At 43.9% G+C, this 27500-nt stretch overlaps 5 protein-coding genes across 9 annotated transcripts in view; 3 read left to right on the top strand and 2 right to left on the bottom strand.

The window, feature by feature from the left end:
* Positions 1 to 3885, bottom strand: part of hip1r (huntingtin interacting protein 1 related) — an 11278-nt gene extending 7393 nt beyond the window's left edge. For both annotated transcript variants that reach the window (XM_083669497.1, XM_083669498.1), the window contains exons 1-12: positions 3671 to 3885; positions 3013 to 3076; positions 2516 to 2658; positions 2152 to 2208; positions 1898 to 1978; positions 1704 to 1780; positions 1477 to 1538; positions 1240 to 1380; positions 1066 to 1123; positions 720 to 795; positions 393 to 509; positions 195 to 244 (exon numbers count right to left, since the gene is read on the bottom strand). In XM_083669497.1, coding sequence (XP_083525623.1) covers positions 195 to 244; positions 393 to 509; positions 720 to 795; positions 1066 to 1123; positions 1240 to 1380; positions 1477 to 1538; positions 1704 to 1780; positions 1898 to 1978; positions 2152 to 2208; positions 2516 to 2658; positions 3013 to 3076; positions 3671 to 3757 — 1013 coding nt within the window. In that variant the 5' untranslated portion in view covers positions 3758 to 3885. The remainder of the gene's footprint in view (positions 1 to 194; positions 245 to 392; positions 510 to 719; positions 796 to 1065; positions 1124 to 1239; positions 1381 to 1476; positions 1539 to 1703; positions 1781 to 1897; positions 1979 to 2151; positions 2209 to 2515; positions 2659 to 3012; positions 3077 to 3670) is intronic.
* Positions 3886 to 4197: 312 nt separating this feature from the next.
* ccdc62 (coiled-coil domain containing 62) lies at positions 4198 to 12567 on the bottom strand. 4 transcript variants are annotated; one of them, XM_083669501.1, is made up of 13 exons: positions 12264 to 12567; positions 11964 to 12004; positions 11524 to 11670; positions 10925 to 11114; positions 10199 to 10365; positions 9925 to 10026; positions 9468 to 9639; positions 9042 to 9143; positions 8457 to 8545; positions 7867 to 7967; positions 5855 to 6017; positions 5292 to 5510; positions 4198 to 5114 (listed from the first exon to the last, which is right to left on the bottom strand). In XM_083669501.1, the coding sequence occupies exons 1-13, from the start codon at positions 12337 to 12339 to the stop codon at positions 5049 to 5051; spliced, it is 1635 nt and encodes a 544-aa protein (XP_083525627.1). In that variant the 5' UTR covers positions 12340 to 12567; the 3' UTR covers positions 4198 to 5048. The 4 variants fall into 4 exon arrangements, with proteins under 4 accessions (XP_083525627.1, XP_083525628.1, XP_083525625.1 ...); XM_083669502.1 differs by having other exon boundaries at positions 4199 to 5114; positions 5855 to 6005; XM_083669499.1 differs by lacking the exons at positions 4198 to 5114; positions 5292 to 5510 and having other exon boundaries at positions 5876 to 7725.
* Positions 12568 to 12855: 288 nt separating this feature from the next.
* Positions 12856 to 15902, top strand: denr (density-regulated protein). Its single transcript, XM_083669807.1, has 8 exons — positions 12856 to 12993; positions 13844 to 13959; positions 14113 to 14132; positions 14439 to 14525; positions 14716 to 14803; positions 14938 to 15054; positions 15170 to 15309; positions 15601 to 15902. Exons 2-8 carry the CDS (start codon positions 13854 to 13856, stop codon positions 15643 to 15645), a joined length of 603 nt encoding a protein of 200 aa, XP_083525933.1. The 5' UTR covers positions 12856 to 12993; positions 13844 to 13853; the 3' UTR covers positions 15646 to 15902.
* A 316-nt stretch (positions 15903 to 16218) lies between these two features.
* Positions 16219 to 18118, top strand: LOC310804540 (hydroxycarboxylic acid receptor 2-like). Its single transcript, XM_083669806.1, has one exon. The coding sequence runs from the start codon at positions 16551 to 16553 to the stop codon at positions 17670 to 17672; it is 1122 nt and encodes a 373-aa protein (XP_083525932.1). The 5' UTR covers positions 16219 to 16550; the 3' UTR covers positions 17673 to 18118.
* Positions 18119 to 18749: 631 nt separating this feature from the next.
* Positions 18750 to 27500, top strand: part of clip1b (CAP-GLY domain containing linker protein 1b) — a 23570-nt gene continuing 14819 nt past the window's right edge. Inside the window, exons 1-14 of the mRNA XM_083669812.1 lie at positions 18750 to 18828; positions 21170 to 21375; positions 21865 to 22248; positions 22357 to 22514; positions 22599 to 22723; positions 22904 to 23102; positions 23204 to 23401; positions 23566 to 23669; positions 23881 to 23941; positions 25291 to 25395; positions 26112 to 26273; positions 26650 to 26745; positions 27268 to 27325; positions 27452 to 27500. The exon at positions 27452 to 27500 is cut by the window's right edge and continues 49 nt beyond it. Of these exons, the coding sequence (XP_083525938.1) occupies positions 21285 to 21375; positions 21865 to 22248; positions 22357 to 22514; positions 22599 to 22723; positions 22904 to 23102; positions 23204 to 23401; positions 23566 to 23669; positions 23881 to 23941; positions 25291 to 25395; positions 26112 to 26273; positions 26650 to 26745; positions 27268 to 27325; positions 27452 to 27500 (1790 nt within the window). The 5' untranslated portion in view covers positions 18750 to 18828; positions 21170 to 21284. The remainder of the gene's footprint in view (positions 18829 to 21169; positions 21376 to 21864; positions 22249 to 22356; positions 22515 to 22598; positions 22724 to 22903; positions 23103 to 23203; positions 23402 to 23565; positions 23670 to 23880; positions 23942 to 25290; positions 25396 to 26111; positions 26274 to 26649; positions 26746 to 27267; positions 27326 to 27451) is intronic.

Genomic DNA, 27500 nt, shown 5'->3' with positions numbered 1-27500 from the left:
ACATACATACATACATACACACACACACACATACACACATACATACACACACACACACATACATACATACATACATACATACATACATACATACATACACACACACATACATACATACATACATACATACATACATACATACATACATACATACATACATACATACAGTACAGTACACATAGGAAATCATTTACCTTTGTTCAAATCCAGCATCTGGAACTCCCATTTGGCTGAGCATGGAGTACTGTAGGAACACACAGACACATTCAAATACACAAGGTGAGGCAACACTCTCAGGTGGTATGGAAGCAGTTAAGTGACTCTAATTCTGTGCGGTGGAAACATTGGTAAACTCAAACTGGTAGCATCTGAACCGTGTTCTCCAGTCATACCTGAGGCATCTGCTGTGGCTCCACCTCCTCAACATCGTAAGTCTCCTGATTGGGCATCACCACCACAGGCTTCACGTACTCCGCCAGTGCGGACGCACGCAGGAAGTTTGGAGGAGACTGCAAGTGTCACACACACACACACACACACACACACACACACACACACACACACACACACGTGTGAATGTGAGCCACAGATACACACACAAAGATACACATGCATGCACAATGATACTTACAGTGACACACACTGAAACACACACAGGAACACACACAGACTCATACAGAGAGAAACAGCAATACAAAACCCCCAGTACACTCTCTTACATCTGGTAAATCGGGGATCTGGATGACACTTTTGAAGAACTCCATCTCTCTGGCTCGATCAAAGAACTTGGTGAGGCTAAGACACAACAGAAATCCTTCACATCACAATCCTGGTAGATCTGTCACTGTACAGTCCTGGCAAATCTGTCACGTCACAATCCTGGCAAATCTGTCACGTCACAATCCTGGTCCTGGAGAGTTACATGGTACCTCTCTGTTACCACCACACAATATCACACCCAGTGGAGCTAGTTAACTAACCCTCAAGACCTGGAGCTCCCCAGGACCATGGTGGTGGACTTCCAACCAATTTAGAAACACTGTAATAATCTGACAAACTGTGTACCTGTTGAACAGGTCACGGAACCGCTCCCGGTGTCCAAGAAGAGAGTCAGCTGTTACACCTACAAAACGGATCATGACCAAGATATGATAGTGGTTCATTTCAAACTGGGCCACTCACGGCTCTGTGTGTGTGTGTGTGTGTGTGTGTGTGTGTGTGTGTGTGTGTGTTACTCACGGCTGTGTAGTTTGAACAACAATTTGACCGTGTAATGGTAGATATGGCTGCAGTCCAGTATGAGGGGTATAAGAGGTCCCAGACGGCACTGCCCAGCTGCAGTGGTGGACTTGGCTGCGTTGGCATCCAGCTGCCGTAGAACTGTTGGGAAGACCCAGACACAGACACAGATGCAGACAGTCACAGAGAAGAACAAATATGAGGAGGAGAAAGAGAGCCAGTAATCTATGGACTGACCTGTCTCAGACATCTTCAGTCCAGCATCCATATAATCCAACAACTCGTGGGTCATATCCAACCTGCAAAGATACAATGTTGATACCAGCTGTACATCTTTGACCACAGAAGAAGCTCAATGACAACCATTTAGATATGAAGTGTATTATTCCATTTAGAAGTAGAAAAGGAGATTAAACAAAAACAACACGTGAGGCGAATAAAGGAGCAGAGGACAGGAAACTCACACTTTGGCGACGTCAGTTCCAGCTTCTCGCTCTATTGTCTCATCGCTGGCTTCCAGGTTAGCTGGGATTGGCTTATGCTACGGGAAAGAGAATTGAACTACTCATTCAAACATTTGTGGGATTGTGTTGTTAACAAGGGTGTAGCTAGTAGTAGTAGTTCACAAACATAATACTAGGTGGTTTCATACTCTCACCTTCACATGGAACTCAATTTTAAGAACCAGGAACTTGGCAGACAGGGCCACAATGTGTCCATATCGATCATGCATGTTTCCCTGGGAAAAAATAAATTGACATAATCCACTCTCATTTTTATTTATTCAAACATGGCAAAATACTCACTTGTGGTATACACATGTAGCTTGATCTTTTGTGAAAATCATATACTGAGTTATGTAGTTCACCATTGTTAAGCATAAGCATCAGCTTAACCCAACCTGGCACTCACCCAAAGAACTCCCATATCTTTGACATTCCGGCAGTATCTGTGGGAATCTCTGACTGCCTGAGGAACACACATAAGACACGAGGGTGATCATCTGGTACAGGACATCACAATGAGACTGGAAAGACAAGACCTACAGGGACATGTTTTGCATATATAGTAAAGTTTGGCAGAAAAAACCTAAAACACTAAACATAAGTTTGAGATGAGAGGAGAGAGTGACTGATGTTTTGCCGTCTATCCCTATCTAGTACTTTCTGCACTAAATGGGGAAAACAGTGTAATTTGGGATCTAGTATGAATAGTATAGTATATAGTATAGTTCACTTTATGGAGCATATGGTTTTATTTAGGGTTTGCCCATTACATTTGGGTGTCCGTCTCGTAGCACTTTGTGGAGCATGTAGCAGAACTTCCAGCTGATGATGGCGTTGCTGGACAGAGGGAGGTTTAGGATGTAGGACCAGAATGTGGCGGCTCCACCCTCCTTATGGGTCCCCAAGATGATGTCAGCACAGCCGTCAAGGAAACAGACAGACAGAACACTAGATCCACACACAGACAAGCCGACAAGCCAACAGACCCTGGCAAGTAATGGATGTAATTGTGAGACTATGTTGTTGTTGCTGTCTCACCAAACAGTTCCATAAGACAACAATAGTATTGCTCAATGAAGAAGCAGTCAAGGACCCAGGTTGACTACTCCACATAGTGTGGGAGACTATAACTAACAAAGTCATAGATAGCTTTTAAAGAATATGATTAATTATGTTATGGACTATATCATTGGCCCAACAATGTTGAAAAGCACTTAAGTGCATCAAGAATTCATTATGATATAAAAAGTAAAAGTAAAAAGGATACTGCGCGCATATTTTTCCTTCAGCGGCGTTTCACTGGAGGTGATGGTTTTGCTGATGCTGTTAAGCTGAGAGGGGAATATGAAGAAGGAGAGGAAAGAGGAGAGAAGATTTTAAACTGTGTGATGACACTGTTTGAAAAACCGAGTTCAGGCCAAGAAGTGGACTGAATGTCTCCTGTTAACATTCCCAAAAGGCCACTTAGTATTTGACAAGAGCATGAGAGACAGAAATATGTTTGTTGTTCACAGGCATGGCATGAGGAAATGCGGTCACTGAAAAAACACAGAAACATTTTAATATACATTATAATTGTATGTACAGCTTAACAATATTGTTCTGTTCTGAGGAACATTGGAATCTAAGTTATTGTGATGGTATTTATGATACAGCAAAATGTTAATATTCTAGGCACGCTGGTATACAGTATACAGTATGTATTATCAATGAGGCACGCATGAACACAATTAGAAACGCGTTATTTCATCAAGAGAATGACGGTTTTTAATTATTTACACATTATCGAATCACATGGAACGGACAGAAGAAAAGTTTGATGCTTATTTCTTATTCGTATATCTCAAAACCAGCGTTTTCCATCAATTTAAATCTATAGGCTACACCAGAAACTTTATTAGCTCCCAAAAAATGAATATGGTTACCTGAAGTTTAGCAAACTGTTCTTTCTCAGCAGCCAAAGACTTTTCAGTTCTATTCTCGCTCTTGCTCTTCGTTTTATTGGAATTCATCCTGTCGCTGTAATCCACTTAGTTTAAAGGACGTGATGGTACTGTACTGGTTGTTGTCCCAGTCGACTACAACAGCAGTCTGCCGATACTGACTGACCAACTGCCAGTGCGTCAAACCAGACGAATGACGCCAAACCGGTGCACAGGTTATTCTCTTATCAGATGAGTACGTGGTGTGATACAGTGAGACAATAGCAGTGGTAAGAAGACTTCGTGAATTTTCCAAATTAGAGTATAGATGATAATAATGGAATGCATCCCCACGCTGCGCAAGACCCTTATTTTAGAAATCAGTGCACAAAACTGCGTAATCTTGATTCCAAGATTAGATTCTGTTAACTATATAGCGACAAAAAAATTAGAGAAATAGAACATTTTGGTTGTGTAACATTGAAATTCATTTTAGACAAACTCTTAAATTAAACGCAAAGGGAAGAAAATATTGAAAGATGTATTTATCCCTCATTATGTTATAAAACTTGACAGTAACAGTGGTCTGGAAGTTGTGATGAGGGGAATAATTAACATTTCACTGCATCTTAAGAGAGGTAATACTAGGATTTGCATTGTCTGACTGGAACATACAGTTTTTTTTCAGAACAACGAATAAGTACCAGGATCAAAATGCTACAAATGTTTAGATCACAAACACAATATGCTAATAAAGAAAGGGAGGAGTTCCATGTCCCTTTTAAATGCAATTTTTCAGTTCAGTTTCTTGCCTGAGCCATCAAGCAGGTTTGCTGGCAGTGAAACCGGAATGACAATAACAAAGAAGCACCATTCAACAGCCCAGTAGGACTGGTTCAACATCTCACCCACACTTGACACAATGTCTTATGACCAGGACTGAAAGAGGCAGGACATTGAGCATACAACACTTGTACTCATAGCTCATACATTGGGCAAAACATATTCTTAAAAATATGTCTTGCTGTTCAAAAATAACAGTTACACACTTTCCTTTAAAATAGCACAATCAATGTATTTTTTTCATATTACAAAATAGTTCACATTTTCAAGATATAAAAACACTCATAAAATCTTCACAAGTTGTAAATAACATTTTTGACATCAAGATACTTGAGTCCTTCTTTGGTGTCCTAAAAGGCAGTTTAATTCATTCATTGTCTGGCCAAGATGAGTCTCTGGGTTAGAGGTGAAGTCTCTTCCTCCTTCTGAACCCGAGTCTCACTTCCTGGTCTATCCTGAGGTTATAGCCAATGATGGTGACTCGAGTCTCAATGGCCACAATAACCCCCCCCCCCCCCCCCATCCAGGTGGATGCCCACTATTGCCCACTAGGTTCCTTGGTCCTGTGGAAGGGTGCAGTGCCTCTGGGTGGAGTTTCACTGTCCTGGTGACATAACAAAAGACAATTCAGTCTTCACACAGCCAGAGGGATAGGAGAAGTATCGTCAACCACTAACATATCACACTCCTGCCACCACACCCTATGTGAAAGAGAGAGTGGGAGAAGAGACTAAATAAAATAATGACATAAAAAGCAAACAACAAAAAAAAAAGTACATACCTTGTTTGTGTTATTGGCTTGGATATGGGAGGAGCTTTGTTCGGGGTAATGAGAAGATTCCTTGCTACCACTATCGTGGCTGATGCTAAGACTGATGACAGTGTCACAGTCAGGAGTGGGGCTAAGAGGTCGTAGGGATGTGCGTTCTAGGCTGGCCACCATCTGCTTGGACTCAGCCAGCAGCCGCTGCAGGCGACTGGTGGAGGAGCATTGGCCATCCTGAGAGAGAGAGACGAGACGAGATAAGAATCATAACTGTACCATAACTAACCTGTGGATGGTGACCTGCATACTATGGGATTGATCTTTATACAATAATGCCCTTATAGTCTGATTAGATGGTACCAATCTTTCTTATTCCTTTGGGATTGAGGCCCGCAGATTTCTCCTCATGCATACAATAGGATGCACTGTACACAAACAACAACCAGAATGGTATTGGCCCAGGGTCTCAAAACGTAATCTAAACATCTTTTAAACTTTGAACTAAATTTGAGCTCATTACCGTACTGTTTAGAGCAACAGGCGTTATCATTTTCATCATGACAATGGTGGTGTCTTACATCTTCTAAGACTCCTGCAAAGAGGCCGTTGACAGTGCCTTGTGGATTGGCAGTTGCTGGAGAGGCGGAGTCATTCGCTGGTGTGGGACTCCTCCTACTTCGTGAGGAGGGGGAAGGGTTGTCCAGGTACACACAGGTGAGATCGCCCTGGCTGAGAGAACATCTACATCACACTGGGTGAATGGGTCTCATGGGTCAATGTGAAAGTCAATTCATTTTCCACAGCTTTCAGCATCATAAGCATTTTGAGATCAACACCAGATTGTGGCTGAGCTGTGCACCTGCAGGCTGCAGCTGTATACTGTACACCTAGCTATACACCTGTTGGGTAGCAAGGACAGTGCATTGTTTTACAACTGTCACTGGGGTCACTGGGCATAAAACAGGAGAAAATGTTTTCAAACAGGAAGGGGCAGTCTTACTGGACAGGTTCAGGTTCAGGTTCAGGTTCATGTTCCTTTGTTCGAAAACATTTTCTTGTGTTTGGTGGCCACTGAATGCAACCCTGTAGTTTTATCTAATTCCTTCCCTACCAGGGGCACTGAGAGTCCTGCAGAGCTCTGGGACTGAGATCCAGTAGCAGTATGGAGGAGTCCTCTGCCTCTGGTCTTCCATTAAAGACAGCCAGGAGGTCCATCCCTGTCCCTGTCCCTGCCTCGGATGGTCCACCGCAGGGCTCTACCTCTCCCTGGCCTCTAGGTACATGACTACACCTACACCCACAGCTGGGTCTTGTCTGTCCCCCCGCAATACAGCTGCACTCTGTCTGTCCCTCCACAATACTACAGCTGGGCCCTGTCTGTCCCTCCACAATACTACAGCTCCGCCCTGTCTGTCCCTCCACAATACTACAGCTCCGCCCTGTCTGTCCCTCCACAATACTACAGCTGGACCCTGTCTGTCCCTCCACCATACTACTACTACACCCACAGGTAGTTGTCGTATAGGAGCTTGGCCCTGTCTGTCCCTCTGCTACACTACTACATCCACAGGCAGTGGACTCGGTCCGCTCCACAAGGGAACCAGCATTCGTAGTGATTCCACTCTCGCGAGGCGTCTCCTTGTCTTCTCTCCCTGTGGTTCCCCCGGCTGTTCCCTGACAGCTCATTTGGTCTGAAGTGCGACTCATGGAATCTACCTTCCCACTGACTCCACTCTGACTTGCAGTCTCCCTGCCTTGTCTGTTAGCCTGTCCCCAGTGGTTGTATTTGGCTGTACGGTCACTAAAGCTAACCTGGTCTGGAGTGCTTCTCATTGATGCTCTGGTGCTTCTGGCTAAGCTACTAAGGGTTGCCATGGTTTCTGTTCTAGCTCTCTGTGGTGTTTCCTGGTTGCTGTCGTTTGATTCTTGTTCACTGAGGAGTTGTTCTTGTCTAGAGGAAGCCATACTTTGGTTTCCTAAAACTGTAGAGAGGTGGTCTCTCATGCTAGCTTGGCCTGGAGAATGACTCAGCGATCCTGTGCCTGCTGTTAGGCTACAAGTTGCCATGGTGTCTTTGCTCTCTCTTCCTCGCTTATCCTGGTGACTGTAGCTCGACTGGCTCTCAGTGTAGGGAGTTGGAGTATGGTGGCTTGCTCTACTTTGGTTCTCTCTAGTTGCTGATAAGCGGTTGCAAACGCTAGCTTGACCTGTCGATTGACTTAGCAACGTTGTTGGGGTGGTGGTGATGAGGTCGCTGGTTACCATGGTTACATGGCCAGAGGTTAACCCAGATACACTCTCCTCCTGGGATTCTTGTCTGTCCCTTGATTGGATGGGGAACGGGGGGTCTTGGTGGGGTTCTGTATTCAAGCTCAAAGCCTGTCTGTGTACGGACCCTCCTCCTCGCGTTGTCCCCTGACTGGCCATGGATTCTGACACAACACTACTCCTATAGCCACATAGAGACATAACAGCACAATATCTGAGACCAGAAAGAACAACAAAGCTGTACTAGATCACTATATAGCAAGATGCTGCACCATATACACTCTCGCTCTCAAACACAATTGAACGCACACACACAGCTTACCTCCCATGTGACCCCTGACCCTCCCTCTGGTTCAGGGCTTCACGTGCACTCTCCAGGTTTAACTGCAGTAGCTGCAGGTCATTCTGTTGGTTCTCACACACCTTGGAAAACACACACACACACACACACACACACACACACACACACACACACACACACACAATCTGAGTGCCATTTAAGCCAAATACAATCATTTAGTCACTTAAAGTTCACACCCAAAACTATGTCAAAGCTGAGTCATGTAAGAGGCATGTGACACAAGAAACCTAACTCAACAGAGCCGAGGTGGAAAACAAGCCAGAAGTGTCTTGGCATGGCATGCTGTAGAACCAGACTGGCAGCCCAGCCAAGAGCACTGTGGGTAAGCAGCACCAGGGACATGTCTGCTCTGCTCTGTGATGTTAGTGGCGTGTTAAACTGTATGTTTTCTATATTTTATCGTCATTTTCATAGTTTCTTCTTGCCAAATATTTAGAGGCAAGGAACTGCAAAATGTCAGATTGTAATAGACAATAGTTTCGTTTTTTTTTTTTAACATTCAATGCAGATGTGCAGATGGTGAGGTGAGAGCCAGGTAAAAGGTGACACACCTGGCGGAGACAGTGCAGCTCAGACTCTGTGCGCTCCTGCTTAGAACGAGCCAATCCCAACAGTTCGTCCTTCCAATTCTCTCCTTCACCTGGGGAGACGAGAACACATCATGGCACACTGTTAAGAGGATGACATCAGTGAAGCAAGGGAGGAACCAGCTGAGCCTGTTCAGAGGAACAACAGCCCGTCATCTACTGCCACTGTTCAATAGAGGAATCCAGAGGGGGCAGTATAAAGTAATGGAGACGCATCATCCCTGGTGCTGTGAGGGATGTTTCCCGGTTTCTAATGGAATTGTATATTTCATCAAAAGGGTTGTGTAATTTAAGATTCTTATTTTTATATTTGTTACAGAGGCCTTATAAAATGTTGTTCTCACTTTACTACCCCCCCCCCCTCCCCCGCCCTGCCTAGCCTACAGATGCCATAAATGTAAATGATCAGATATCAACAACAAGTGTTGACATGCAATGACGAGGTTTACCACAAAACTATCTTTCAGAGAGGTCCACTCTTAGACTTCATTAGTGGCTGGCTAAGTGTGCCACTAATGTTGTGATACCAAAGTGTTTTACTTCCTATACCTGACAAGGCCAGTTCCCTGCGCAGTAGCTGGCCCTCCTGTTTGAAGCGGATGATCTCCTCTCTCTGGGCACTGCTCTCTGTGGTCTGCTCCTGCAGCATCTCTACAACAACACAACACAGGGAAAGCTGGAGAACCTGGTGAGGCAGGGGCTGTGAAACTCATTTGAATCTGCTGTGTTTTCAGCCTTTACTCACTCTTAATACTTACATTTGTTCAAAAAAGATTATAATACATCAATAAAATGGAAGTTACTACAACACAGCTCAAGGTTTTACATGGTACCTACATTGTGGTTACTGGTCAACATTCCATTTGCCTTGTGATGAGAGCAGCGTACCTTTGAGGCATGCGTTCTAGCTCATGTACCTTTGAGGCATGCGTTCTAGCTCATGTACCTTTGAGGCATGCGTTCTAGCTCATGTACCTTTGAGGCGTGCATTCTCATGTCGGCCTTCTCTGTAACGTCGTTTGTGCTCCTCCACCTCCCTCAGCACCCTGCTCTCCCGCGAATGACTGTCCTTCAGAGACGCCTCCAGCTCTCGCAGACGCCCCGACATATCCACAATGTGATTGGTGGCCTCACTCACGTCCTTGTCCTGATGGGGAAACAACAATTATATTCCACAGATACCCATACAGTCTAATATCTAACATGTTGCACATGCAGAGATGCAACATCTGTAAAAACAGTTCAATAGGTAGACAGGGAAGCAAGAACAAATGACACAACAGGAGCTGAGACATCTTATTTTACATAATCATGTCTGCAGCATACAATATACATGTTCATTTCCAGGTTTTTACTATGTGGCCAAGGGCCGGGCTCATAATCACATAACACCTGCAAGCTGTGACATCACCAGTCATGTGATGGTGCGTACCTTGAGTCGAAGCATGGTGCTGAGCTCCTCCTCTCTCACCTGCAGGGATCCCACCTGGGTAGATAGAGCCATGACTGTGGAGCTCAGGCTCTGGTTCCTCTCCTGAAGGGGGAGACAAAACACCACAACCACCCCAACACTTTATTTCACTGTCGCCTGTGCCCAACGCTCCGCTACTCCACACCATTCGGGAGTCGGAGGCCCAGGATGGCCCTGTCTGCCTTTAGCCCCCATCTAGGAGAATAATCTAGGGCACACACTAGTGTGTCTGTACCTCCAGGTCCTGGTACTGCTGGCTGGCATGCTGCTGTGTCTGCCCAAGCTTGTGCAGCTGCTGCTGAGTAGAGTTGAGCTCCCGCTGCCCCTCCCTGTCCCTGGCCTCCACAATCTGCACACGCTTTGTGATGGCACGGATCACCTCATTACGCTTCAGCAGCTCCCCTGAAAAATAAATACATTTCACGACAAAAAAAATATAAGCACACACAAACATAATTTACATACATAAACCCATAAACGCGCAACACATAAAACATAATTTACATACATAAACCCATAAACGCGCAACACATAAAATGGAACACATACATCCTTATCAGCAAGATGTTTCCAATAATGTTTCATTCTGCAGTTTATGATGGACTTTCATAGCGTATTCTCAGACCTACATAGAAAGAATTATGTAAACAATATAAACAGAATACACTACATGCAAATCACCACTGAAAGCCCAGATCCAGCTATGCTATGTGAAATGCAAATATCAAATACTAGCGGGACTCCATCCTACGGATGGTAAATCATTGGATCTATTCATTCGTTTCAAGTGAGTACAAGGCAGGCCAGATGCACAACCTTTACCTCTTGACCGACACCACTGGTATAGAAGCTGACACCATGGAATATTGCATAAACCCCATACTCAATCAATCATTTGACTAAATGCATATTAATTTGTATTCGTATGGTTTCCCAGAACATATCTCGTCCCGGTTCTCACCCTCCAGTCGTGCACATCTCTGCTCCAGGGAGAGGACTCTCTGGCGGTCCTGCTCCCAGGCCTGGAGCTGCTTGTGGTGGGCAGCAGCCATGGTGTTGAGCTCCTGGTCCCGGTCTTTCAGCTCAGCTATCAGTAGCTGTAGCTCCCTCCTCTGCCTCTGGATGGTGGCACTCTCCATCTTGCTCAGAGTCTTTTTACAAAACAAACAACACACAGATGCCTTGATGCATATAAAACGTTGTTTCTTTTGTTTGTGTGAGTGACTACTTCCATTACTAGGAGGAGTTAGAGAAAGGGGATGTACTTACCTGCTACTTATTATGGTAGCCTGTAGCTCTACAGTTTTAGCCACATTTTAACACCCACAGAATGTGGAACAATGTGTTTGCCATTTTATGTCCATGTCATAACCTTATAGAATGTAATAAATAGAATGTTATCATTCTCTAATTCTATTTCAATGACAAACAAATTGTGGCATAATAAAGGTGAGCTCTACGACAAAAGATTATGTTCCACAATGTTTGAACTACAGTATGACGCATTGCTCATCATATACACTTAGTGTGACAACTAGCACAGGTCTTATCAAGTCTTACCATCTGGCTGTCGTGTGGGATGGGAAGAGAGACGGTTCTAGTGGAGACAACTGGAGGACTTCTGGCCGACTGTCTTGCCATTTTCTGCACCTCAATCTGAGACAAGATGGAGACTGGGAAAGGCTCAATAGGAAATCCAACATTTTTCTGCAAAAGTGGCAATCATCAATCATGTCAGATTTTCTTATTTCACGACATTTGAAACCACATCACTAATAGGACAATAACAAGACCAAACAAATAATTGGCAAGGCCTTACCAAAAATGAAATACTGTAGTGTAGAGCCATAACACTTCAATTACCATATCTCTTTGTAAATCAAATGGTTTTTCGTATGCATAATCAAAAGCCTCTTTACTCTCTAATACATTCACTTTTAATCTGATAAAATGCAGTTAAAACAAGACACCTGTCACTGATTGATCTTGATCTACCTCACCTTTTTCACAGGAGTGCTGTGCCAGGGATCAAAGGGGGTAACTGAAACACAAATGCATGGTTTTGTTTACAATGTAATTATTTAAGCATATACTGACCTGCATGTAGCCCTACATAGTTTCATTGTTTGTGTCACTTTACAGAATAACGCCGCCCCCCCCGATTTTGGGTGAACTAGCTAAATTAGTTAGGACCATGACTCACTTTTGGGGCAACTGCCTGATATTAGTACCTAAGTAGTGACACCAGTAATGTCCCCGCCCAACCCCCCTCGGCCTGAATCAGGTGAAATAGTTGTTACCAGGTGGTAAAGAGAAGCTGTGTGATGAGTTTCCAGAGCTTCCATTTGGGTTGGATGTTCTTCTACCTTGGTCCATCGCATCTCACTCGATGCATTTCTTTTAGCTAGCTAGCTAATGTTCTAACAACTTAAAATCACTTTGGCTAACCATTGCCATCTGTCAACTAACTAGCTACCTATTATTGACTGTACTAAAGCAAGCTCTTCGTCCACATTACAACTACCCGCTCTTGTACCCGCCATGTTAATTAATCAACTGATTTCAAAATGCAGAGAGCCCATAATAGCTACTTCTGTTCTGAATGAAAACTGGTACATTTTAAAATCACTTGTTGTGGTGGTCGCGGAGGAGTGGACGTCAAGGCATGCATGTCAATGCCTCTCGTATAACGTAGGTATGAAATAGAAGCAGCAATTGGATATATGGCAGCATTTTAACTAAAATTCTAAACACATAATATTTGTATAATGCGCCGCATTGTACAGCTATATATTGATCAAAAACAGCATCATTATGAAACCGATTATTCAGGCAAACAAGTGAACACCTATTGTTTCTTAGACGTGCGTTCCAAGAGGCATGACAGGACCCCGAGCCAAATCAGGCTGTAGAGGTGTGCTCAAGCTGTCATAACTTAGCCTTATTCTATTTGAACAATTTTCTCAAAGTTTACCTAATAATGCGTACGGTTTTATTAAACAGTCAACAATTCTAAGGTCGTTTCGAGGGGTATGTATAAACTTTTTGTCTTCCATTGATCGATTTGGAAATGATGACACAGCTAGCTGTGTGTTGCTACGATGATAGCAGTGCGAGCTGGCTGGCTAGCTAGCTAGCTATGAATGAAGTGTTAGCCAAGAAACCAGCACTTGTCAAAAAATATTAGCTAGCTGACTGGCCTGCTCTGAAGCTAGTTGGCTACCGGTTTGCCTGGACTATTGCTTAGGTTGTATTTTTTTGAATGTTCCTTTGTTCATCTCTAGTAGTACTGTATGTCAGCGACACCTGTTAGGTACCTGTCTTTTGCGCTATTTAGATGGGTACCTTTAGACTTGGCAGAATGCAATATAGTAGCTAAGTAACGGTACTGTGGGCTATACGGTACGTTCGACGAGACAGCTGTCAAATGACATGGATTGCATTGCAAGCAAATCCACTTCGCTTATTGTGACAATAATATATATGTTGACACATATATATTATACAGGTATAGTAAGTATATACAAATGCTGTTTACGTTAGCGACGCATATAGGCCAAGATATCACAAAATATTTGGAGGACCTCGGCAGAGCAGAAGATGAGAGTGCTGTTTCATTGAACTGCAGTGTCACTGTATTATCAGCACTACTATTTGTCAAGGAGAACATTTAGTTTGGTTATAGTATAACAATAGTATAACAATGACAGGTACCATATACTGCAGCAGTGGGAATGATGATGTTCCAAAATGTTATGCGCATGAGAATCAATCCAAATTCCAAATATGGCCTGAAATACTCCAGTTAACCAACCTCTGCACTATGAATTGAACATTATTCAATTACTCATGTGCTACCTTTTTCTCCTTCTGTTTTTAGATAATCTATCATGGCTACTACTGAGACTGCAGAATCAGGTTCACCAGAAAACAAAGGAGATCATGGGACTGCTGACTCGAATGCAAAGTACCCATTCAAAGTTCTCTACTGTGGAGGTTTGTAGTGTTCAGTCAGTCTTATGTATCAGTGTTTTGTAAATGGTGGACCATGACCATTCCTACTGTATTGCAGGGGCTGTGAGTAGACATTGTTTGTCATAGTAATCACATAAGTCAAAAGTGTAACTCTTCTCCTCGCTTTCGTTGCAGTGTGCTCCTTGCCAACTGAGGTATGTATACAAATGTCATAGAATGTCCCCGCAAGTAATACAATAGAAATAATACATTTCAGTTATAGATACAATTTCCCCTTTGAGATAATTATAATAATCTTTTTTCCTCCAATATGTAAAACACACCTGGCAATTTAACGATTTGTTAAATTGTGCCAACATTAACCTCACACCTCATCACCCAAATTATTCTTCCACTAATTTGTGTGTTGTTTTTTTTTTAAATAATTAAAATCTTATTTTGGGAGTGAATGCAACAATGATATTGTGTATGACATATTTTCTTTCCTCCTGTGTCTTCAGTACTGTGAGTACATGCCTGAGCCAGCCAAATGCAGACAGTGGCTGGAGAAGAACTTCCCAGATGTGTTTGCCAGGATGAGTGTAGGTAAGTTCCAGCACATATTCGAAAGGTGCTCTCAGGAGGGCTATGGGTCTACAATGGCGTTACTCCCTCTATCTTCTTTGGCGTTTGCAGATCTGATGGAATGTGACAGGCTCCCTTATGTGTCAGAGTAGGACAAAGCAATGATGAATGATGCTGTACTAAACTCCCATTGTCTTCTTCCCCCCTCTTGGTCCCGGAGGGAACGCTCCAAAGCAGGATCCTAGCTGTGGAGAGGCGCCTCTTGTTGGTGAGGAAGAGGAGAAGAAGAAGCAGAAGAGAGGTTTGTTCAAGACTTTTTTTACCAGATAATTAATATGGCTGATTCTAGTCAATCATAAGTATTCCTTTAAACAAACAGTTTGGCTCACGTGTATGCTATCCAGAGTTTAAACATGACCACTTATCATTCCTCAGGTGGCAGAGGTCAAATCAAACAGAAAAAGAAGACCGTCCCCCAGAAAGTTTCGATAGCGAAAATCCCCCGAGCCAAGAAGAAATACGTTACACGGGTGTGTGGCCTGAATACCTTTGGTAAGACTGCTGTCCCTATCATCTCCTTTGTTACTTTACTTTCTATGCCTCATGAAAGAGTCTAGACTAATAGTCTTGTTTTTTTTTACTGTGTGTGTGCGTGTGTGTCCTGCAGATATTGACCTTAAAGACGCTCAGAGATTCTTTGCTCAGAAGTTCTCCTGTGGTGCCTCGGTGACAGCGGACGACGAAATCATCATTCAGGGAGATTTTACAGATGACATAATCGATGTCATTCAAGAGAAGTGGCCTGAGGTAAGCCATTTGTATTGCCTCTCCACTAGTGTTGCGTAGCCGTACCTCAAAATGACGTTCTCACGCCTCCTTGGAGGTCTGGATAAATTGTTAGTAGGCAATTCTGTTTGAATGGAGCTCATGCTGTGAGTGGTCTCATTTTGATTGGTTTGAAGCAGAATTGATGTTTTGTGAACAACAACTCCCTCCCCTTTTTCCTGACTCTTGAAAATGAGTCAGTGTCAGCCAATCGACTTACCTAACATTGCTAGCCACAAACAAACCATCTCTGGTTATCTCTTTCTGTCATAGGTGGATGACGAAAGCATTGATGACCTGGGAGAAGTCAAGAAGTGAAGACCTAACGTGCACTTTTACTGAAATGGATGCGACATGTAACAACAACCTGGCCAAATGTACACATTAACATTAAAAGAAGTCGTTTTATATCTATTTTATTTACTGTATAGAAACTGTGGACTTGGCCTACCCCTTGGCATATTTCAGTTCTTGATAGCTGCTTTCTCTCTTGGTTGCCAAAGGTCTGGTATGATGTGAATTCCTCACGCTTTTCACTCAAGCAAACTATAGGGTAATAAATTTTGGTCTCATTCGCTTGTTCACTCTTTAGTCTTTTCTTTCCCGCTCAGCTTCTCGGTATGTTCTTGTGTAAAGCATGTCATTAGGCAGAAGACGGGCAAGATGTCCTGAAACTTCGGCCCATATTGCAGGATATCAGGTTACACATCATCCTGTTCACTACAATTGATGAGACTCATTCTCCAGGGATGAAAAAATTATATTATTAGTGTAACCCCTAGCTTGTGTATTAGGCATGGTCCATAACAAAGTCTGCTGAGGCAATAAATGTAATGCTTTGGAATACAATCAATGTGAGAGGTTTTTGGATTCTTTTCTTCTTCTTTTTTTTTTTTTTTTTTTTACATACAGTATCACTTATGGCTCATTATAAAGAGCCTTTCCTGTATCTATTCTAGCAGTGAGAATGTTATGTGGCCTTAGGTTAGTTGTTTTTGGGGACCTTTGGATCCATTTTTTATACCCATGAGTGCTCTATCCAGAAGCATAATAGATTTATAACGAAGCCCTGCTCCCTGAACAGATGGTGTTTACACTCAGAGTCATATCCCTATGGAGTGGTAACATCCCCTTAAGAGATAACATATACACTGTCCACACAGACACCCCACCTCTGTGTCACGCCATGTGATTAAGTATGTTGGCATTTGAGCACTGTTTGCATGAGCGCAAACAATAAAGTCTCTGGCCTCAGGAGGAGCTTAGAGAACCATATCTCTGTTTGCTCTCTTAAAAGCATCAGAGAGTATAAGTCCACAGTGTCTCTGCCATTTTTGATTGACCAAATGGCGAACACTACCGAAAAGATCTGCTGCGCCTTCGAATCCCCCATCCTGGACAAGCTCCTGCCTCCGATCTTGATCCTAGAGTTCATGTTCGGGCTGATGGGGAACTTTGTGGCCCTCTGGATGTTCATCTTCCACATGGACACCTGGAAGCCTAATGCTGTATACCTCACTCACTTGGCAGTGGCAGACTCTATCGTGCTATTCTGTCTGCCGTTCAGGGCTGACTACTACAGACGGGGCAAAGACTGGATTTACGGGGATGTCCTGTGTCGGATACTTCTTTTTCTGCTGGCAGCAAACCGTGCTGCTGGGATATTTTTCCTCACTGCTGTGGCTGTCGACCGGTACTTCAAGATCGTTCACCCAATGAGCCGAATTAACCGTATGGGCCTGAGCTATGCTCTGTGGGTATCCTTCGGTCTGTGGGTTCTGATTGTCGCCGCAACTGGATACCTGTTAGCTAATGAACATTTCTTTAACCGCAACAACCGGACACAGTGCGAAAGCTTCAACATCTGCATGGGGTTTGATGCACTGTCCACCTGGCACAATGCTTTCTATGTCATCCAGTTCTTTCTGCCAACTGCCATTGTTACCTTCTGTACCATCTGCATTACATGGCAGCTCAGGAACAAAACAGTAGATACCGGGGGAAAGATCAAGCGCGCTGTTCAGTTTGTTTTGATTGTGGCATTAATATTCATTATCTGTTTCTTCCCTAGCACTGTGTCACGTATTGCTGTGTGGATCCTGAAGTACTGGCATGATGAATGCGGGTATTTTGAAATGGCCAACTTGGCGTTTTACACCTCGGTGTGTTTCACATACTTTAACAGTGTCCTCAACCCCATTGTATACTATTTCTCAAGCCCTGCCTTCAGTGGAAGTTTAAAGAAAGTTCTGAACAAATTGCTGGGGAGGAAAGAGGTGGAAGAAGAGAAGGCTTCTCCTGAGATTGAAAGTCCCTCCACAGTGGCAGACAGAGATTCAGATTAGATAGGATTGTCTGACACTGAGCTTTCACAGGTAGCATGATGTTGCCCCAAAACAATAATCTTGGTGTGTTTTGAATTTTAATATTATAATTTGGGGGAAGGCATGCTGATCCTACCTATTGGTAAGGACAACTTCCAACTGGAGCCACAGTACAGTACATGGACCTGATTCAGAGGACTTTCAAGGGGTCTTTCACAATATCATGCAGACTTGAGCCTGGCTCCTTTCAGTACAGCACAATATAGATTTAGCCTGCTTTTTTCCACATATAGTACCTAGCACTAGATATGTTATTGAGCGATATTGACAGTGCAAATGCTTAGTAAATCTGGCCCTTGTCTTGCTATATTTAATCAACACTTGATTGTAACTTGAATTAACTATGTTGTAAAAGTGCAAATGAATGAATAAATAATGATTTTTATGTAGGCCTACATTAAGCAAATTCTGACCTCAATTACTCTGTATGTCCTTAATGAGTTTCAATTAATAAAGTGACATGAATGATTGTGATAACCCAATAACCCAATTAATTTGAATGAGATTTCCAGTGATGCTTTAAAAAAAAGTTGTCTCTTGCATCCTCAAGAGATGCCTATCTGCTTGGGACACAGCTGTCCTATTACTCACAAAGAATATAAATTGCTGAGAACACAGTGAGCAAAACATTTCCCTCTGGGACGACATTCCAAATGAAAGTCTGATGGGTTTGTTGTTAAATATGATGGTATATCTGATAAGGTTTCGTCTCTAATAACGGTTTTTATGAGCTGTCCCTGTAAAAACAAACAAAAAACGTTACAAGCACAATGAAGATTGTTTTGAAAAGACCACAGGTGATGTAACCGGCAAATAAGTGTGTCAGTATTTAAATAAAAACGAATTATGACTGGCTGGAGTTATACAGGTAATATTGGACACAATATTGCTACTTCCACTGTTTAGGATTGGGATAGATGATGCAGAAACAAAGTTCAGACCAGCCAGAAAGAGATGCCTCTCGGGTGACGTCACGGTCTAGTGTCATTCGGCGCTCCCTGGCTTGGCAGGGAAGGGCTGCTTGAGAAAACCTAACGGGGCAGGGATAGGGAATTCACTATTGGGACACTCATCTTTATTGCATCGATCAAACAGCGATATATCGACTGTAGTCCAGGTAAGTAGATACTTGTGATTTGTCCTTACCATTCACCCTTTTCTTTTTTTATCGTCAAGGCAAAGCGACATAGTAGCCATATGATACTGTCTACACAGAATTCGCTGAATTCCGTCAGGGAGCGAGTGAAAGAAGGCATCAGCTAGCTGGTTTAGCTACGCCAAGTTAGCAACCCTGGCTTGAGAAGTGCGTATAAGCTACTGCACTTGCTAACTGAGGGGGAGAACCGCTTCTGAATTAGTCATTCATATTCTGATGAACTCATTGTGTCATTGTGTTGTCTGGGGTTAGGGTTAGTCCAAAGTAGCTAGCATAGTCAGCTATAGCGCTTGGTTTTGTCACGAGTCGATATTATTAGGTGTGTACCCATCCATACAGATACAGCATAGCATATGGATGTTATTATCACGAAAGTTGCAGTGACTGATAATGTATAAAGTCGTTCGTTAATCTTATTATGGTAGGAGAGCCAAGGGGAAGAGGTCATCAAAAGTCAAACTGTTTGACCAGAAAATCTGTCTTGTTGATCATGCAGTACGACAAGCACTTTGACACACCTTGCAAGATAGCTAGGACTACCATCATCTACACTACAGCAAGGTTCGTTTCTCGAAACGAAGCCATTGTCAGGAGCGACGACTCGACTTTCGTTTATACAAATTAATGCTTCTTTCTGAGAATAAGATTAGAAACAACAAAAGTCATATTTTGGCAGCAGCATCATGACGCGCGCATTGTTTTGGCAGGTGAGGAGCGTCCCAAACTACGGACGATGCTTACGTAGCAAGGCCTGTTTTTTTTTTTTTTTTGGCGCAAAATCATAGCCAGAGATTGGCCTTACCATTGAAATTCGGTATTGATATTGAATTCGAAAGGTCATTGAATTTATTCACAAAAATAATGGCTCTAATCCCCCTCACTTTCTTGATTCTAAAGGATAAATTATTGACTTTATATCATGATACATTTTCCCCCTCTTATCTCCATCATGTATTATGATATCAAATTCTATAAATCAGGGAAAAGCACCAAATGGGCTACTCCCTCAGGGGTTGGGGCCATAGACATATCCATGCCCGTCACACTATCATGTTCATCAACCATAACCCCTTCACACCCTCACACCACAGTCACACTTCTCCACTGTGATATTTGATGAGTTATAGATCCAAATGGCCCTGTACATGTCTGGGCTGGGCTCAGTAAACCCAATACAATTTAAAGGGTGTTGAGATATTTGAGGCACTATATGCAAACCATTAATGATGCAGTCAGAGACATGACCACCAGACTTGTGTTGAACTGCATCCAAGATCGGAACAGCTCCTATAGAGTATATCCCTTTCTAGGGAAGACAAGGAACAATCAGCCAATGTTCCCCAGTAATACACTTGGTGACAAATGGAGGGACCTCCATAAAGGACGACTATTCTGTTCTATTTGAGGTCATTTAGTCATGTCATTCTTAGCGTTGTCGTCAACCCTGCCCTGAACAACATGTCAGTCCAGAATTCTTTTACCAGACTCTGTTGTAGCTATTGGTCTCAATCATCATGATATTCACTTGCAACATTAAGACTACTCCCCTTGAATATTTGCTTGTTCTGATACGTCAGAATACCCACATGCTTAGCATGTGTATACCCACACACTAGTGTATACCCACACACTAGCAGTTGCTCTGGAAACATCAAAACACCAGTGTGTGGGTATTCCTCTCTCTTCTATTCCCCTCGCACCACCTGTAAAACTGTCTCTTGGTTGAATGATATGGTGTTATATCATTGGTTGAATGATATGGTGTATTATCATTGGTTGAATGATATGGTGTTATATCATTGGTTGAATGATGTGGTGTTATGTTATGGTTGTTTTATTATAAGGAATGTGAGTAATGTGCAACAGTGCTGTTTCCTGTGTACTCGGGTGTAAGTGGGTTTGGAATGTCCTGGCTTCCTGTCCGCTGTGTGTTTGACCTATAACTGGTCTGCTCCATAGACCTTTACTCTTTCTGCTCCTTCCTGGCAAGGGGCCAGTAAGACTCACTCTCCCTCCCTCCCTCCCTCCCACCCATTCACCCTCCCTCCCTGCTATTTTATAGAGCAATATTGCTATATTACAAGCCACATTTGACCTCTTGTTAGCTAAATATCAAGCTTTGTCTATGAATTGCATGTAAAGTTTTCATTATTGATAGGCCTAAAAAGCTGAAAAGTGAAAGCTACATTTCCACTTATTGCGAGCATGCTGCTAAGGCTGTTCATGTGTTAATAAGACACAGCTTGTTTGTATTCTATTCTATAAAACAACACTCTCTCTTTGTTTTGCTGTGTTCCTCCAGGTCAGCCCTACCTCTATCTTGAGCAGGAAGGTGGGTGGTGGGGAAGGCCTAGCCCCCCACCCTGAGAAGGCCAAGAGTCCGGCAGTAGCCCAACTCCCAAAACAGAGAAGGGACCATGAGCACAGGCAAACCCAGCGGACTCAAACCCCCCAGCAAGATAGGCAGACCAGCAGGGGTGCTGCCAACCAGGACATCCCCCTCTTCTGGTAAGAACCATCCACAGGGGGTTCTGTGTCTTCCTTCTACATGAAATTGAATATCCTAATCCTGTGTGAATCTAATCTAATCTAATCTAATCTAATCTAATCTGTACTGTGTTGGGCACACAGCTGTCATAAAGCCTTCCCACTATGGAAACTCATAGTCACTGAATGACTGACATGCATGCATCAGCCAATCCACACCACAAGATATTCACACCGCAAGATTTAACTATACTGTAACCTGGAAAAACAAGGCACAATGTACAACAAAGTCCAGTACTAGATATGCACAATGAATGTGTAAGTGGATAACAATTTAAATGTTTAATTTTATCTCGCTCTTAGGGAACATGGTTACAGAGGAGTTTTGTATGAAATTGTGTCTTGTATTGCAGGGCTCCCTTGAAGAAGAGACTCCCTTTTAAAATAAAGGTTACATAAAATAAATAAATAAAATAAAATTAATGGAATTCCCCATTGTTATTGTTACAGCCACCCCAAAGCCTGTCCCTCCTGAGAAGTCCTCGGGTGGTGACTCTACCCCCACTCAGGATGGAGCTGGGGACTTCCAGCCGGGAGAGAAGGTCTGGGTTAATGGGAACAAGCCTGGCTATGTGCATTTTGTGGGGGGTACACAGTTTGCCCCCGGCCAGTGGGCTGGCATCGTGCTGGACGAGCCCATTGGGAAGAATGACGGGTCGGTGGCGGGGGTGAGGTACTTCCAATGTGAGGATGGAAAAGGGATATTCACCCGCCCCTCAAAGTTATCCAGGACAGCGATACCAGAGAGAGAGGCCAATGGTGGGCAGGCCAGCCCAGTCCAGGGGACGTCAGCCCTGCCCGAGTCTGCTGCCAGCACCCCAGCTACTGCCACTGGTAACCGTCCTACACTTTTAACTTAACGTTTACCTTGATAAAGTAAAGCGTTATTATAAAGTTGTAGTGGAAATAGGATGTGGCACATTATGGTGTGTCTGTTTTCAGCCCAGGGCACTGGCAATGTAGCAGTCTCGGGCGCTGGCACGAAGACAGCCAGTCCACTGAACCGAACCCTTACGGCCAGTGAGTCAGTGTCCAACCTGTCAGAGACAGACTCAGCTAAGAAGAGTACGAGAGAGCTCAGACTGGGACACCGTGTGCTGGTAAGAGGCCCAATTGTAATACTCATTTTGAGTGCACTGGATTCTGGATCTGTGCTCATCTCTCTCTCTCTCTCCTATGCCCAGGTTGGCGGCACCAAGGCGGGGGTGGTGAAGTTCCTGGGCGAGACAGAATTTGCAAAGGGGGAGTGGTGTGGGGTGGAGCTGGACGAACCCTTGGGCAAGAACGATGGAGCTGTGGCAGGAACCAGGTGAGTCATAGCAAACATACAGTGTTAAATGAATTACTCACTGTATGTCAGTACAGGTAATCTGCAAGTAGAAAAGGAACGCAAGAACACATCTAGTAGAAGTCTGTTGTATGTGCGTTGGAGTTTACAAGGTTATACAAAGGAAGAAGTTTCCACTCTCCTCTCTCCACCCCTCCTCAGGTATTTCCAGTGCCTTCCGAGGTACGGCCTGTTTGCTCCGGTTCATAAGGTGACGCGTATCGGCTTCCCCTGCACCGCAGCCAAGTCCAAGGCCTCCCGGAGGAGGTCCACCTTGAAGCGTAGCCCCAGTGCTTCTTCTATGAGCTCTCTTAGCTCTGTCACCTCCTCTGTCAGTGGGAAACCCAGCCGGGCAGGCCTGGTGAGAGATATATATATATACACACACACAATCACACACACCCTATGTCTTCCTTCCCCATTGTTTCTGAGTGTGTGCGTCTCTCTTTCTCTTCCCCCCAGCTGACAGAGACATCTTCTCGGTATGCTCGTAAGATCTCTGGCACCACAGCCCTGCAGGAGGCCCTGAAGGAGAAGCAGCAGCACATTGAGCAGCTCCTGGCTGAGAGAGACATGGAACGCGGCGAGGTCGCCAAGGCAACCAGCCATGCAGGCGATGTGCAGCAAGAGTTGGTCCTGCTCAGGAATGTACAGGACCAGGTGAGCGGAGAGAACACGCACACACACACACACACATACTCATACAGGCGAGAGAGGACACACACGTCTCCCCACCTCCTGGTATGAGCAACAGCATTAACTTTGCTGACATCGACCACTTCTTGATTACATTACATCATTAATCTCTTATTTGTGTGTGTCAGTATGCTATGGAGATGGAGGCAAAGCTTGATCAGTTGCGTATCCTGGTGGAGACTGCAGACAGAGACAAGGTGGAGTTGCTCAACCAACTGGAGGAGGAGAAGAGGTGGGGTGTGTGTGTGTGTGTGTGTGTGAGTGTGTGTGTGTGTGTGTGTGTGTGTGAGTGTGAGTGTGAGTGTGAGTGTGAGTGTGAGTGTGAGTGTGTGTGTGTGTGTGTGTGTGTGTGTGTGTGAGTGAGTGAGTGAGTGAGTGAGTGAGTGTGCAGAAGCAGTTTGTTAAAGATGAAATATGATTTTGTATGTTGTCCTGTTTGACAGGAGAGTGGAGGATCTGCAGTTCAGTGTAGAAGAGGCATGCATCACTAAAGGTGACCTTGAGGTAAAAAAAATGATTCACTACTCTGATTCAGATGCATACACACACACACACACACACACACACACACACACACACACGCACACACACAGACACTTTGAGAAAATACAAATGGCTTTGATTTGATTGTGATATTTTCACAATAGTCTCTATGTTACTCCTCCACCCAATCCACAACATGACTGTTTAGGTTACTGTGTTCGGCTCAGCTGAGACAATGCCATTTTACATAGTGAATTACCTGACAGAACTGGTACGTCATAACTCTGTAGTCCCTCTCATTTCAGAATTCCATCGAAACAGGCAGATCATTATTTCACATCACATGTCACATAGAATTATTTTATTTTGGTCGATCTTACAAATAGTTCCACATGTATCTATGACCACCCTTAATAAGGGTACTAGGGTTTGTATACAAGCATTAACAGTTGGCTACACTGTTTGGTTGCATGAACACCTACAGTATTTGATCTATATTAATATCCGTTCGACCTGTAGACCTGCTCCTTTGAAGTTCTTAATGCTTCCCTGCATTGTGTTAATATCTGTCAACGTTTGTCTTTTGATATTGGCTTTTGGACGGGCTGATTAAGACTTGATGCTATTTTCAATTATTCTGCTTTTTGCATTCTGTCATTCATTCAATCAGTCCTTCGTCTGTTAATTTATCTTTTCCTTCGCTCCTGTTTTTTTTCCATCTGGGATTTTCAGTCCTTCATTGATTCATTCAGTCATTCTTTTTTTGCTCTTTTACTGATCACATCCTCTCCTCCGCCACTCTTTGGTTCCTATTCTTTCATCCTGTTCATCCAGTTGCCTCCTACTTGGGTGCTCTCTCTCTCTTTCGCATCACCATGTCTCTTTTCACACCGTTTCATCTCCACCTCTCGCCTCTGTTCTCTCTGATTCATCCTCACTCATGGGAGAGGGTGATGTCACAAAGCCTGCACCTGCCTCCCTCCCTCCCCTCTGCCACTGGAATCAGAGAAAGAAGGATTAAACCATGATGTTATCGATTGCAAGGTTCTGTGAAGCAGGAACTGGGGGCCGAACTGGAACCAAACTGACTGGATTGAACAGTCCCTAGGATTTATTTGATTGGATACTAACTTATCCAACCCAAAGATCCAGTCAGAGGTGCAGAGGTTAACTTTGGGGCGTTACGGGGTGGGATGCTGCCCACAGACATGGAACTTCTGGCTCCCTATGTGCTTCATACTTCCTGGTCTATTCTATGACATCATGGTTTGTTTGTCCCATCCTTGTTTGTGGCATGAAGCTGGCATGTCACTTTGGCCTTGGTGTGTTCTCCGTCTCTTCCTCTTCCTCTTCCTCTCTCTTACTAACAGACGCAGACCAAACTGGAACATGCCCACATAAAGGAGCTAGAGCAGAGCCTGCTCTTTGAAAAGACCAAAGCTGAGAAACTCCAGAGGGACTTAGAGGACACTAGGGTAATGATGGATGTCTTATGTCCTGATCTTACATCCCACAGTAGGGCTGGGTGAATATGGTGTATGGTTATCATGATATAGATCTGTATGATATATCATGCAGTTGAGGCAATATGAATGTCTGCTGTGTGCACATATTGGAAGGATTCAGCATTCCATGATGTTTACTCCGCATGGCCAAACACTCTGGAACCAAACGCTGTTCTCAAGCAGCTTCAGGCTTGACGTTGTTCCTCATATCGTTGGGATAATTGTTGAGGTAATTATCTTGATATGGGTTATTTTGAATCCCTATCGCCCAGCCTGATCTCACAATCATGCAGTGTGTGTGTGTGGGGGGGGGGGGGGGGGGGTGGGGGTGGGGTGGGGGGGTACCTACAGAATTGCTCTTCATATCTTTATCAGAAACTTCTGATTGTTTTTTTTTGCTTCCTCTGTGGGACCAGAGAGTTACTTTAGATTGCGCAGATCCCATTACAAATACCCAATACCTCTGCCAACTTCCTACCATCTGTTGCACTGAAGAGGCATTAAGAGGACAGCTGGATCCACTGAAGAAGGACGACGAAGACCTCTCCTAATGTTCCTATTAAATCACATTTGCAAGGCACCGGTCTAAATTCAGATATGCGTGTTTATAACCGTTCCATATTTCGTTCCTCCATTTCTCTCCTCCTTCTCTCTCCTTCCCTGCCCCCTCCCTCTTGCCCCCCCAGGTGGCTACAGTGTCTGAGCGCTCCAGAATAATGGAGCTAGAGAGGGAGGTAGCGGAGCTGCAGCTCAGACTCAGGTCCTCCCAGCAGACAGAGGGTGCTCTGTCCTTGTCTCCAGAGGAACTCAGCAACCTCAAGGCCCAGGCCCAGTCTCAGGGGAAAAAGGTGGGGCTCTCACAGTCTGGAAAAACACCTGTGCTTTGTCGAGCAATAGATAAGCCATGTTGGCACAAAAACCTCTGTCCTTGACCTACTCCCTTTGTCTCACACCCTTACCTTTGTCTACCCTGGTCATGTGCGTGTCATACCTGTTTACAGACCTACTTTTTGACCTCTCTGTTGAATTTGATCTGTGTCATATCCCTTCTTCCAAATGAGTTGCTTCAGTTTTACTTCCAAATGAGGTTGTTATGACCCGTTAGCCAACCCTGGAGACCTGGGCTTTATTTATGCTAACACCATGTGCATTATTCATAGCTCCTCTGTGCTCCAGTATACAGCACCTGTGTGTGGGTCTCACTGCCATGTACATCCCCTACAGATCAGTGAGCTCAGCGTCGAACTGGAGAGCAAACAGAAGGAGCTTCTCTCTGTGCAGCAGGACAAGAGCTCCCTGGAGCAACAGCTACTCAACCTGGTGAGACACACACACACACACACACACACACACACACACACACACACACACACACACACACACACACTCACACACACACAAACATATACACACAAATATACACACACACACTCACACACACACACACAAACATATACACACAGATATACACACATATACACAGATATACACACACACACACACACACACACACACACACACTCACACACACAAACATATACACACACACACACACACACACACACACACACAACTGACTGGTAAAAGCAAAAAAAAACATTTGCTAGCTATTATTAGGTTGTCCAATCATAATGCGTTTCATTTTTTAAATGTTTGCTCTTGGTCGGGCATTATGATGAAGGGAGACCTTGGTGAAAAGGCCGTGTTTGTGAACAACCCTCACATATTTTATGAAAGTCGTTATCCTTCCCTGGGTAGCTCATGGAGAAAGAATGTTATTGAGCAGTTTAGTGTTTTGCTCTCGAAGTGAACTTTTCGTTGTTTGTGCATTTACCATTTTAGAGACAACAACTTGACACAGCGGAGGAGGGGAACAAGAAGACAACGCAAACCATGCAAGGTAAACATCCACGTCTCCACACTCGCTTCATTCCATACAAAGTGAATTAGTATTGATTTGAGTGGTGTTGCAGCTGTGTGTGATAACTGTGTTGATGCTACAGTATCTCTACAACTGGTTTCACAGCGCTGGAGAAGAGTGTGGAGCAGGCGGACAGAGACAGCCAGACCCAGAG

This window comes from Argentina silus (assembly GCF_951799395.1).
Source record: "Argentina silus genome assembly, chromosome: 5".
Taxonomy (NCBI): Eukaryota; Metazoa; Chordata; class Actinopteri; order Argentiniformes; family Argentinidae; genus Argentina; species Argentina silus.
This window is presented reverse-complemented; position numbering and strand designations above follow the sequence as displayed.

Bases quoted from the DNA above. Each gene is read 5' to 3' on its own strand.
- ccdc62 (XM_083669499.1), bottom strand. From the start codon at position 12,339: ATGGACCAAGGTAGAAGAACATCCAACCCAAATGGAAGCTCTGGAAAC. The intron at 8,546-9,041 runs GTATAGGAAGTA...TCGTCTCCCCAG, and splicing joins CAGGGAACTGGCCTTGTCAG to GTGAAGGAGAGAATTGGAAG. The intron at 7,968-8,456 runs GTGTGTCACCTT...GTGTTTTCCAAG, and splicing joins AGCTGCACTGTCTCCGCCAG to GTGTGTGAGAACCAACAGAA.
- denr (XM_083669807.1), top strand. From the start codon at position 13,854: ATGGCTACTACTGAGACTGCAGAATCAGGTTCACCAGAAAACAAAGGA. The intron at 15,055-15,169 runs GTAAGACTGCTG...TGTGTCCTGCAG, and splicing joins GTGTGGCCTGAATACCTTTG to ATATTGACCTTAAAGACGCT. The intron at 15,310-15,600 runs GTAAGCCATTTG...TTTCTGTCATAG, and splicing joins TTCAAGAGAAGTGGCCTGAG to GTGGATGACGAAAGCATTGA.
- LOC310804540 (XM_083669806.1), top strand. From the start codon at position 16,551: ATGAGCGCAAACAATAAAGTCTCTGGCCTCAGGAGGAGCTTAGAGAAC.